This window comes from Phaseolus vulgaris, chromosome 7 (genome assembly GCF_051622355.1).
Source record: "Phaseolus vulgaris cultivar YP4 chromosome 7, ASM5162235v1, whole genome shotgun sequence".
NCBI classification, from domain to species: Eukaryota; Viridiplantae; Streptophyta; class Magnoliopsida; order Fabales; family Fabaceae; genus Phaseolus; species Phaseolus vulgaris.
In genome coordinates, this window is record NC_143504.1 from 9,415,004 (window position 1) to 9,427,722 (window position 12,719).

The 12,719-nt window shown below is 31.7% G+C and overlaps 1 protein-coding gene across 1 annotated transcript; it reads left to right on the forward strand.

The window, feature by feature from the left end:
* Positions 1-5,698: 5,698 nt before the first annotated feature.
* LOC137830635 (sucrose transport protein) lies at positions 5,699-9,083 on the forward strand. Its single transcript, XM_068638089.1, has 4 exons — positions 5,699-7,531; positions 8,272-8,335; positions 8,425-8,468; positions 8,558-9,083. Exons 1-4 carry the CDS (start codon positions 6,254-6,256, stop codon positions 8,735-8,737), a joined length of 1,566 nt encoding a protein of 521 aa, XP_068494190.1. The 5' UTR covers positions 5,699-6,253; the 3' UTR covers positions 8,738-9,083.
* Positions 9,084-12,719: the final 3,636 nt, after the last annotated feature.

Below are 12,719 nucleotides of genomic sequence, written 5' to 3' on the forward strand. Positions count from 1 at the left end.
AACAGTGAAGAAACAGAAACATTTTTTTGGAAAGGACTGAAAATTTGTGTACTGGAACAGGTAGAACAATGAAACTGATGTGAAATGGAGAACATTAAAAGCCTGTAAGAATGTGAATTAAGTTCTTCTCTCCCCGATCTTGTCTTTAATCTTTTTATGTCATTTCACTTTTGGTATTTCCACCAACATGCCTAAAACCTTATCATTTCGCATAAAGCACTGGATTCTGTGGTGGTTTATTTAATATACATATTCTTCTTCCACTTTCTTAATTTTTTTTTAAATTACGGGTTTACTTGAATTAACTTCATTTGTCCTATCTATATGTATTTGTCACTATCAAAATGGATGCTTCTCTCTCTTTTTCTTATGAACGAAAACTATTAGCTCCGTCTTGAAAACAAATTAGGTGATTAATGGTTATGTCCACTAGTGAATTACAAGGCTCTTAATTGTTCCGTATGGTCCCAAATGAAAAAAAATAGTTAACACTGTGAAATGAAAGTGAAATAGAGAATCAGATTTGTGTTTGCACTGCACTTTGTTCCACTTCAGACAAAGGTTTTCTCTAGTCAACACACATGCCAAATCTGAATAATTAGATCAACTAGAAAAAGGCACGTCCTTTCACAATGGGTCACAAGCACTACCCTTGATCTCTCAAATATTGACCTCACACGGCTTACCTAGCTGGTCCCCATTAACAGTTAGGTTATGTTTCGTTTCAACTCCTGTGTTTTCCAGTTGTTGCCATTTGGCTCTTTCTCTGCTTCATATAGTGCACAACACAAAATAAAAACTAATCACTGTACCAAAATATCCCATCTAAAATTCTGTCTAAAATCCTAAGCAGAGTGAGTTTAGTTTTATCAAAACCAATATCACATTGCATTATCAGAAGGGTGATATATTTCAGTTTACTTGCGGTAATATTAACCAAACATGCTGTAGTTTGTAATGAGTTTCCTTATTTTAATTTGAAAATACTGACATATCTTTTTCACTTGTATCCTAAGTGTTGCTAACGTGAAAATGCGAAGAGGAAATATAAAATAGGGTGCTTGGTGGAAAATGACACCACTAATTCCAACATCAATATCATAATGTTTGCAACACTCATTGTCTACCTTAAACCTAATCATGGTGGTTTCAGTCCACACTATTCCCTTCTCTTACAACCATATATTCTTCTCTCGCAATCATCAGCTCCATCATGATTCAAATTCTCATCTCATAATGCCACCACAAGTCATACATAATTCCATCACAGTATATTTCTTATAGGCATCAACTCTTTGATTAAAACAAAATCATTTCCAACTTCAGTGTGAAACATTTAGAGAGAACTTTGTTGTCTATAATTATATCCAAATTGAACTGTGTACTGTCAGAATCATGATTTAATCTGAAGCAAATTCTGATAGTTGCTTTTTACTTAATAATCACGGGTAGGGTCTGAATTCTATTTATTTACATAGATTTGATTTGCTCAGTATCGTAAGTCTGATGTTTGGTTTTGGCAATCTCTTTCATGTGTGCTTCACGAGTCCATTAATTCTTGGTAGTTTCATTCTACAGTGGGTGTAAACCAATGGCTATAGGGCTTGCAACCTTTTTTAAATAAAAGTTTTTATGTAAGGTATAATTATATAACTTGACATCTCAACTATGCTAACACATCCGGTAACAACAATTATTTGTCATTACATGAAAAAAAATATTATTAAAAAAAAATACAAAAATATGGAGGATTAAACCAAAACTCATATGTTAACAAATACGATACATGAGTAGATTATACATATTCATAAAGAATTATAAGAACATACTAGATGATAACTTATTATACCAATAAAAATATTTTCTATGAATAAATCATAAATTAGTCAACTTATCAGCGTACGCATTCTTTTCCTCAAAATATGAGTAACCATAAACTTGATTTTTCCATAATAATTACAACAAATATTTCATTGATTACGAAACATCAAAAAAACATTAGTCTTATAACAGTAAATGTAACACAAACCAAAGAAGAATCACAGTCAACCAAACATTAGTAAGCCCATCTTTTGAGCTTCTTCCATAACATGTATAACCCCATCAAATTCAGCAACCCATAACAATTTGAATTTCAAGAAACTCAGAGAAATATAACAATTTGAATTTCAAGAAACTCAGAAAAATATAGTGTGTGCTACCTTGAGGTGTTGTTGTTTGCTCGGATGTGATCATGTAAGGTATTTTGGCAATCAGATTATACATCTTCAAATTGGTCAAGCAAAAAATGGTTTAACTTCTGATCAATATCCTGAATTAATCTATTGAGAAATATATATAATGTTTTTTTTATTTTAAAGGTTATGCTATATTTTTTAGAAATTCAATATATTATATTAAAAAATATATTTATTTATTGAAAAGACAATGATGGTAGTGAGAGATATGAGTTATGAAGGAACGAAACCACGTAAGAGAATGGCGTAGAAAAGGGATTATAGTAGATGGTCGGTTGGGAAGAAATATGTCACACTCGTAGAACTAAAAAGAAAAGTAGAATGAAAATTTTGATCATAGAACATTTTAGATAATGCGGAAAAAATAATTAGGAAACTACATGATCCCTCTTCTAATCTTCATAAAATTAATTAATTTGGTCCTTCTATAAAATTATGCATCAATAATTTTATTTTTTTTATTAATAAAAAATAAATAAATTAAAAAAAATACTTTTGAAGTGTCTCAACCCTTATACAAAACTGATATTAAAAACAAAGGTAAACCCAAAAAGAGATGCATCAATTTGTTTACAAAATCAGATTGTAAGATTAGTTGATTAGTAAAATTAAAAAAATACTGTTAGAGCATATCAATTTTTTAAAAATATAATAAAGTAAAATAAATATATTTCATACAAGTTAAATAATAAATTCAAATTATAACTAAATTTATGAAACTAAAAGAATAATGCGTATTGTGAAATAAAATATGAACATATGAATCAATAGAATTAAATTTAAAAAATTAGGCAGGATGAATAGAATGAATTTTTTTATTGGACAAACTCTTTATTCTTGTTTTTTTTTCTTTCTACGTATATTAGAAAAAAGTACAAGTGAGACTCTATTATAAATCATATTTTTGAGTGGTCTCACTTCTAAATTAGAAAATAAAATAAAAATGTGAGTTTCTATATATTTTTACACACAATAGGGGAAAAAAAATTAGAACAATAGTATTATTACTCATGCATTCTCCTTATAATTTATCTATTATTAACAAATTCTGGTTATTGAAATTGTAAATATTAGTATACTAAATTCTTTCAAAAATTTGCAGGGTCTAATAGTTATAGGTATGTCTCTTAGATTCAATTGTATGTTGAGTAAATATTATACTGCAGGCATTCTTATTTGTTGTCACGTAATTTTAAGTATTATTATTTCTATAAGAAAATTATTAGATATAAAAAATAATTATTCATCATATTAATTAAAATAAATATTATTTTATAAATTACTGATATTTAGAGTAGTTATTATTATTAATAATTTATAAAGTAGTTTTTAAATTAATATTTATTATTTACTAATTATTTTAAATTATAAATTAATCACTAATTTAATTAAAAAAATTAGAATTAAAATAGTTAGTAACTACAACCTTTTAAATACCAATTCAAAAATTATTCATAAATTTTTATTAATAATAAAAAATATTTTATATATAAATAATTTTTTTTATCTCTAACTTAATTTAATAATTTTTTATAATGTGTAAATAAGAATAACTCTACTTAACGAATAATATAGAAAATAAAATTAAAGTATATATACTTCAGTAAAGTTTTTCTTATTAATAAATGAGACAATTATTCATATCTATTTTGCTTTATATTTTTTTTGGTGTGGTTCATGATTAATAATTATCTTTCTTTTGTTATTCAGCGGCTCATTTATATTTTAAATACACTACTTTGTACTAATAGTGGTAAGCAATTTTTTTTTTATTAATATCTTTATAATATTTATTTTACTTTTCATTTAATCTCACTCTATATCTACATTTTCACTACATATTTTTCTTTGTTTTTTTTTAAGAAAGGGCCAGTAGGGATGAGAATCGATCAAACAGAACTTTATATAAAAATAATCCAATTTGTTATGAAAAAGTAAAACTTACATGAGATTATAAGAAAGGTATTAAGTTAAAATCTAGAGTGAGTTAATAAACTGGACAGAACTTGTCATAAACTACAAACTTAGTAATTATAATAATATTTATCTTATCAATAATATATTTTTATCTTGATTTTTTTTAATTTTTAATAGGATACTTTATAAAAATATTAACTATAAAAGTATAATATGTGTAATGTATTTAATTAAATAATTGTTTTAAAGTTGAAATTGAAGTTTTTTTATAACATAAAAAAGGTCAAATGAATCATTATAGAGGCTCTAGAATTGACAGTATTTATTCTGAGCCAAGATAGCACACACAATGTGGTATGATGCTCAGAGGTCACAGTTACCAAGGCAACCCCTTATCCCATCTCTGATGCTCATCTTACCCTACATAACTCAAATTCAATGTGTATTCTGCATGCAATGCAAATTCAATGCAATGCACCAAAGTCAATGACCCTTACTTATTGTTATTAATTGCCACAATTCAACCAGATAAACCACATTTATACACACTCTACAATATTTCCTTAAAAACTTTTATAAGAAAAAAAAATACACTACTATTTAGGATTAGCTTATTATTGCCTTCGCTATTCTCGCTAATGTTCCTACGTGATCAAAAAGTGAGTTTTCATAGTGTTCCTTCGTCTTCAATTTATTCTGAACAAAGTGCATGTAAATGTGTGAAATCTTATCACCCTTGTAAGAAGAAGAATCTAAAGGCAGAGAGAATGGACCTTATATTAAATATAAAGATAAACACAACTCTGATTTTTTTTTCCAACTCTTTTTATCTTATATATATCACCATTATCGTCATATATATAATACATGGAGAATATTTATCTTTTTAAAAAAAGTGTATGAAATAATATGAAAGTCTTGTTTTAGAGGAAGGGTGACGCCATCACATTAATACGTCGTCGTGGTGTTTGGCACAGTTTCTTACATCGTAAACGGTTGCTGGGTCCACCAGTCAAAGGGTGTCGGTGGGTTTACGATCAACCTTTCATATCAAAGCTTTCAATTTTTTATTTTTTTTATTTTTTTATTTTTACTTTTGCGAATCTGATTCTTTTTCAAGATTTCCCACAAAATATGAGAGAGGAGTTTTTTTTTTCTTTATCTGGTTATTTTATGAAAAGTGAAAAGAAAAAAATTAGAAGGCATGCGCTTTAACCGTTATCAGTTACTTGATTTGAAACCGTGCTAAACTTTATTTATTGGTGTAATGGATTGCGAAATTATTGTTTAGAATGAGCTACATGATTCGGATATCTAGGACAAGTTCCCTAACACTTGATCCATATAGATTTTTCATTGATGGTTGTGTGAGTGAGAAGAGAAAGAACTTATCAACTTTTTATAGGTATCAGCATCCTAAACTAGATATAATTTCCTAGGATTTACAACTTATATCCAACAACAACAACAAAAATCACGTGGGAACTCAACTTATATTTGCTTCTGTGTTATAAATAGGTAGAAAACGTTAGTGTCTAGTCTTCAGCATCAATTCTTAGTTTATACATCTTGGAATTCGTTGCATTCATTATTAATATATATGTACACTATTTTATTGCTATTATTCACACTCAATCTAACTTGGGTTCAGTTTAGATATACTTCTCCTATGATTTATGTTTTTCTCTAATTAACTTAGATATGAAGCATTGATTCATAAGCCCACCTAATTTCCTCAAATCTTATTAATTCCTTCACAATGAATGCAAATATTAATGAGTCCTTGATAATATTATTATGTTGATAGTTGGTGTGTTTAATGTGGAGTTGAGTTTTAATGAGAAAAGTTGGGTTGTGGAAATTAGTTAGAGAGAGCAGTGTGAGTTATAAGTTTTACCGAAACGGATAAGGGTGCAGGTTTGGGTTTCCAATTACCATATCCACAGAGAGTAACAGTAACACAGTTATCGATTTTCAAAGCCAACAGATTCTCCATTATATTTACATGCAACTCCTCTCTCCCTCAATTATAAAACCCCCCAACACTCTCCAAAACCACACAACACAAAACTAAACAACACACACTCTCTTCTTCCAACATGGAACCTCTCTCTGCCACCAAACACCACAACAATCTCGCCAAGCCTTCCTCCCTCCACATGGAGGCTCCGCCGCCGGAGCCCAGTCCTCTCCGGAAGATCATGGTCGTGGCGTCCATCGCCGCGGGGGTGCAGTTCGGCTGGGCCCTACAGCTCTCCCTTCTCACCCCCTACGTCCAGCTCCTGGGAATTCCCCACACTTGGGCCGCCTTCATCTGGCTATGCGGCCCAATCTCTGGCATGCTGGTCCAGCCCATCGTCGGCTACCACAGCGACCACTGCACTTCCCGCTTCGGCCGCCGCCGCCCCTTCATCGCCGCCGGAGCGCTGGCCGTTGCCATCGCCGTCTTTCTCATAGGCTACGCCGCCGACCTCGGCCACATGTTCGGTGACTCCCTCGCCAAGAAAACCCGCCCACGCGCCATCGCCATCTTCGTGGTGGGCTTCTGGATCCTGGACGTGGCCAACAACATGCTCCAGGGCCCCTGCCGTGCCCTCCTCGCCGACCTATCCGCCGGCGACCACCGCAAGACGCGCAACGCCAACGCCTTCTTCTCCTTCTTCATGGCCGTGGGCAACGTCCTGGGCTACGCCGCGGGATCCTACAGCGGCCTCCACCACGTCTTCCCCTTCACGAAAACCAAAGCCTGCGACGTCTACTGCGCCAACCTCAAAAGCTGCTTCTTCCTCTCCATCGCGCTCCTCCTCACTCTGGCCACCATCGCCCTCACTTACGTGAAGGAGGAAAGGGTGTCGTCGGAGAAAAGCAGCGCGAACGTAGCGGAAGAGGATGGGTCCCGCGGGGGCATGCCCTGTTTCGGGCAGTTATTCGGTGCGTTTCGGGAACTGAAGCGTCCCATGTGGATCCTTCTCTTGGTAACGTGTCTGAACTGGATTGCTTGGTTCCCCTTCCTTCTCTTCGACACCGACTGGATGGGCCATGAGGTCTACGGCGGAACCGTTGGAGAAGGAAATGCCTACGATAGAGGCGTCCGCGCCGGTGCCTTGGGTCTCATGTTGAACTCTCTCGTCCTCGGAGCCACCTCCCTGGGGGTCGATGTCCTCGCGCGTGGAGTTGGGGGCGTCAAGAGGCTCTGGGGAATCGTCAACTTCTTGCTCGCTATTTGTTTGGCCATGACGGTTTTGATCACCAAGATGGCCCAACATTCTCGCCAGTACACTGTCCTCCCCAACGGCCACCAGGAGCCTCTGCCTCCTCCCTCCGGCGTCAAAGCCGGCGCGTTGGCTCTCTTTTCCGTCCTCGGGGTCCCTCTAGCGGTAATCCTCATTCCCCAATCAACTTCAACTTCCTCTCATCTTTTTCTTCCCTCAATTGAATCATTTTTTAGAAAATTTAAAAAATAATCACGAGGAGATTTTTTATTAAAAATGTTAGAAGGGGGTTGGAATCTCACCGTTGGCATGCCAATGCCATGCATGAAGGAGTTTTTTTTTTCAAATATTTTTGGTGGGAGATAGTGCAGGGAGGCCTTTGGGGCACGCCTTGTGACTACAAAAACGGGGCTATCAATTTTTTTTACGTGGACAATATTTATTTGGACTCTACCTGATATAAAAACTGTGTGTTTGGCTGTTGTTTTTGTTTTCGCTGCAAAAAACAATACTCAAATTGTTTTCAAGTATCTTTTGATTGCGATTGCCAGTTTGATTGATTACAAATGCTAGATACCTTCCCACTCGTCACTTGTACATTAATATTGGCATAAAGCTGCTGAGGTAGAGGACTTATTGTACCCTATCCTCACTTCATTTTTTACATATATAAATGTGATAAAAGACTTAAAAAAATGTTATAAAAGTACTACTACTACTACAATAAATGAATGATATGATTATTTTAGTTATCCAAAGTTTGAGGTCCCTGTTTATGCATATCGTGATTGTATTTAATGCATATAGGTACTGCGTTGTAAGTTTGAAAAGGCAGCGTAGGTGGGTTTTCCGTGTAGAAGGAAAGTTGTTTCCATTTAACAATTTTTGTTTGTGCATGTGTTCAGATTACTTACAGCATACCCTTTGCTCTGGCCTCAATATTCTCCACCACCTCAGGGGCAGGCCAAGGTGAGTTGAGCAATTTCAGTGAATTGGGATGTGTGCATGTATAATCAATCAGTCAATGCTTAACGTCTTGTGTTGCGTTCAAATTTCAGGCTTATCTCTGGGAGTCCTCAATCTTGCAATCGTCATACCACAGGTTACATTTATTTCATCTTGCTCCACTCAATTCCTTCATTGTATTGTGAATTACCATTACTAACTATCAACCTCTATGTGTATATATAGATGGTGGTGTCTGTGATAAGTGGACCATGGGATGCTCTATTTGGCGGAGGCAACTTGCCGGCTTTCGTGGTGGGTGCCGTGGCGGCTGCGGCGAGTGGCATTTTATCCATAATCCTGCTGCCATCTCCACCGCCGGATTTGGCGAAAGCTGCAACCGCAACCGGAGGAGGGTTCCATTAATGAGTTGATAATCTTTCTTTTTTGTCCAAGTGTTTTAATATGGAAAAAAGGAGCAGGGTTTTTTTGTTTTGTTTGAAGACGTCAGTATAAGGGTTTTAGGTCCCAAGAAATGCTACAATTGCCGTTTTGGTGGCATGAATGACTAATAACAGTCATTTTAATTGTAAAGTTTGAGGTGGCTGTACATAACCCTGTTGAAGCAGGACCCAGCCCTGTCTTTATTTATATATTAGTTCGTAACTGTGGGTTCTCAGGGGATGTAGTGATTCAACTTACCATGCATATGCATAATGCATGGATCTTAATCCATCCAATAATAACATATATGTTGCCTGGATTCCACCAACCCAAGGGATCACTTCCTTCTTCTTTTTCCTTCAATTTTTATAAATAACACTGCACCTATTTTTACACCAATTCATCTCAATCACCCATGGATAAAAAATTCTTAGCAAACTAATTAACTCGCAGGCTTCTTGATTACCAATTATGGGACAAGCTTCTAAAAATAAACTGTGGAGCCAAACATTCTAACTCAGTCTGCAAATATACTTATTTTCCAAAATCTTGTGGTTTTGGCATTTTGAGAACAGATCTAGCTGTCTCACTTGAAACTACTTTGATTACAACTTGGAGTGCATGAGAATCACTACCATGTTTTTTAATTGGGGGAACGTAGCAAAGCACCAACCACTACCACATTAATTTTGTTTAAGCAGCAGCGATCAAGTTGCTAAATTAGGTGTGATGATTGGTGAGAATAAAAAAATTTGTTAACCAAGCAAGACTTGAAATAAAGGTTTCTACTTCCATGTCACGGCAAGTGATGATGGATGAACTTGACAGAAGAAGAGAGATTAACGAATCTTTCTCCTCTCCAACATAGTAATTGATGCTGCTGAGATCACTTCACTCCAACTTCAGTAAAATCGTTGTTTACATTTTTCTATCATCACTTTCTGTTTATCAAAAGTCACCATACCAAAACTACTGATAAATCTAATACAAATAACAGGTTTAACCAGGTTTTTCTTATAGTCACTTTCCAGCATTCAATAAATCAAATTTACTTAACTCTTTACTTAAAATATTGAAATCTGAATTTTTATTGCTTTAATCTAGAAAGCCAGTGCATGAAACTTATTCAGGAATTCTCCAGATTTTTTTTCACCCTCCTTTGCTTCACATTTTCTCCTTTTGTCCTTTTCGGTTACAAGTTCCATGACATGATTCTCAATTCAAAGCCCTACTAACCCCTAAAGAAAACGAAAAGTTATAGACTCTTGGAAAAATTTATAATACTTGTCTTCACGCACACTTTATCAAAACCAACTCTCTCTGCGAAATTAAGGTAATAATTCTATTCAATGCATATATAAAAACAATAAATAGTTTCATTTTTAGCTTACTTCTATTTGGTAATTAAGTTTAAAAATAGACTAGTATTGCATCTTCCTACACTTCAATCCTAATTTAATTCAAAATCTGAATTTCACATCTCTGTTAAATCTTAAATACAATTATTTTAATAAATTTAAATTCAAAAGTTCACTGCAATCATTTTACAACTTAGCATCAAGTGTAACTTTTCTAAAATGTATAGTTTAACATTCTTGCAATAATTTAAATTTAAACTATATCATACATATAATAATAGAATTTGATTATTGTATAAGATAAAATATTTTGTATAAGATTAACTGGTTGCCACTTTTAAGTCTAAATAACATCTTACACACAATGTCAAATATTTAAATACTGCAATTTATAACCACATCTGCTAAAAGATTGTGGTCCCAAAAGTTTTCATAGTGGAATTTATTTAAAAACATAAAAATTATAAAGTATATTGGAAATAATAAGTCAAAAAGTTAATGTGCTTGCTAGAAATGAAAGTAAAAAAGGTGAAAAATAAATAGATCTTGCCTTTTTCTTTCTTTTTCTAAAACTAATCCCACAAAAAAGGAAGTAACTATGTATGTGTCTTGAAACTTCTCAATGTCTCTTATCCTTCTAAATTGCAAAAGTGTAGACTGTCACACTTTATTTCTTCCACCCTCCTTTTTCCAATAAATCCACATCTTTCGGTATCCACTTTTGTTCATTTTGAGAAATTTTTTAATGAATAAGTGTTTTTTTTATGATCATGAAACAACTCAGGAACTATAAGAAAATCATAAAATAAAAATTAATTATAAAAAAAATAATTAATTATTATAATAATTAAATTAGACACCATTTTAAAAATTAAAAAAAATAATTTTAAAAATAATTTTTATTATTCTTAAATAGTTTCTAAATTTGTATTTAATTAACAACTTTGGTTGTTAATTAAATACAAATTTAGAAACTATTTAACAATAATAGAAACTAATTTAGAAACCAACAAATTTTGTAGTTTCTAGTATGATTTTTAATTTAATCATTATAGAAATTAATTATTTTTTGTCTCTAAAATTAATTTTTATTTCATGATTTTCTTGTAGTGGTGATTATGCAACAACTCAGTGGTAAAGCTACGAGACTTTGTCATCTGTCTATTTAAAAGTGAAAATTATTTTATGACGAAAGAATTAACACTACTTTGGTTTACTTCTATTTCATATTTCTAGTTTTATCTATGATTTGTTATTAATATTAATACTTTATTAATAATTTCATTTAATATTTATTCTTATGAAAATCGCTTTTATTAGTTATTAACCTTAAATATAATTTTTATTAATTATGTTAAATAGATTAATTATTAATTATATCAAGTAAAAATATTATTAATTATTTTTAGTTAAATAAACGAAAGTAATTTTTTAAAAATATATTAAATATTAAGAAATATTACAAATTTATTAATTGAATAAATATGTTTATTTTTTGTTTAATAATAATCATTATAACTCATAAATATATTATATATATAAATATGAATTTTAATAATTATTATTAAAAATAATTATTCTTTTCATTTATATCTAAATAACACGTTATTAATATATTTTTTCCAACAAGAAATAGAGATGTTAGCGAACGAGCCTGAAGTAGCGTTTGCAAATGGTCTGGGCCATATCTTCTGTTTTTTTTGCCATCAACAATGGGCTGATTAGGTTTATTATCTAGGATTTTTCTTCCTGCACCTCCCTAGTATAAAAAATACCCACCTATTTCGATTATACCATATTATAATCAACTCAAAATAATATTTTGAAACACTTAATTCGAGAAATTCCTATCAAAAATATATTTTTATTGTGTAATTTAAAATAAACATATTCTAGATCACCTGATAAAAATTAGATCCTACATTCTGATAATTCAATAATTATATAACATCATTATAATTACATAATTTAGAATATTATTCTAAAATAAATAATTTGAAATTATATTTTATACTGTGTAACTTATTTTAGTTTATACAATTTAAAATACTGTTCAAAATTACTAATCTAAAATCATACTTTAAATTAAGTAATTTTAAAATATATTATGTCAAAGATATTTATAGTATGAGTGTAGAAGATGAGAAAATGGAAGAGGGGAAAGAAATAGAGATATTTATTGTATGAGTTACCACGAGTTACATTTCTTACCTCACATTCTTTTTGCTCATAAGTATTTCATAGTCGTAGTGTACGTTAGATTAAATACATACCTGATTAATGAAATACATAATTTTTTATATATAAATCGTACGTTTCATGCATCCATCTTCTTTTAATAATTAATAATTTTATTAAGTTAGTAAAATATATTTTTGAAATATTTATATAATTTTTTTGAAATGAAAAAAGAATGTTATTTTTTCAAAATTTTAATAGTTGCCATATCAAATGATTTTAAAAAGTAACATGTTTTTCAGCTTGTGAAAGTTAATTTTTCATTTCCTGTACTAGAATGTTTATGTAAAATACTTAGCTTAACATTGCTCTTAAAAATTATTGATAGTGTTTGTTTTTAAAAAAGTAAACCAATCAGAAGAAACCCA

Excerpts from the sequence above, each read along its gene's own strand:
- LOC137830635 (XM_068638089.1), top strand. The coding sequence starts at position 6,254 with ATGGAACCTCTCTCTGCCACCAAACACCACAACAATCTCGCCAAGCCT. Across the intron at positions 7,532-8,271 it reads TCCTCGGGGTCCCTCTAGCG|ATTACTTACAGCATACCCTT; the intron begins GTAATCCTCATT and ends GCATGTGTTCAG. Across the intron at positions 8,469-8,557 it reads TTGCAATCGTCATACCACAG|ATGGTGGTGTCTGTGATAAG; the intron begins GTTACATTTATT and ends GTGTATATATAG.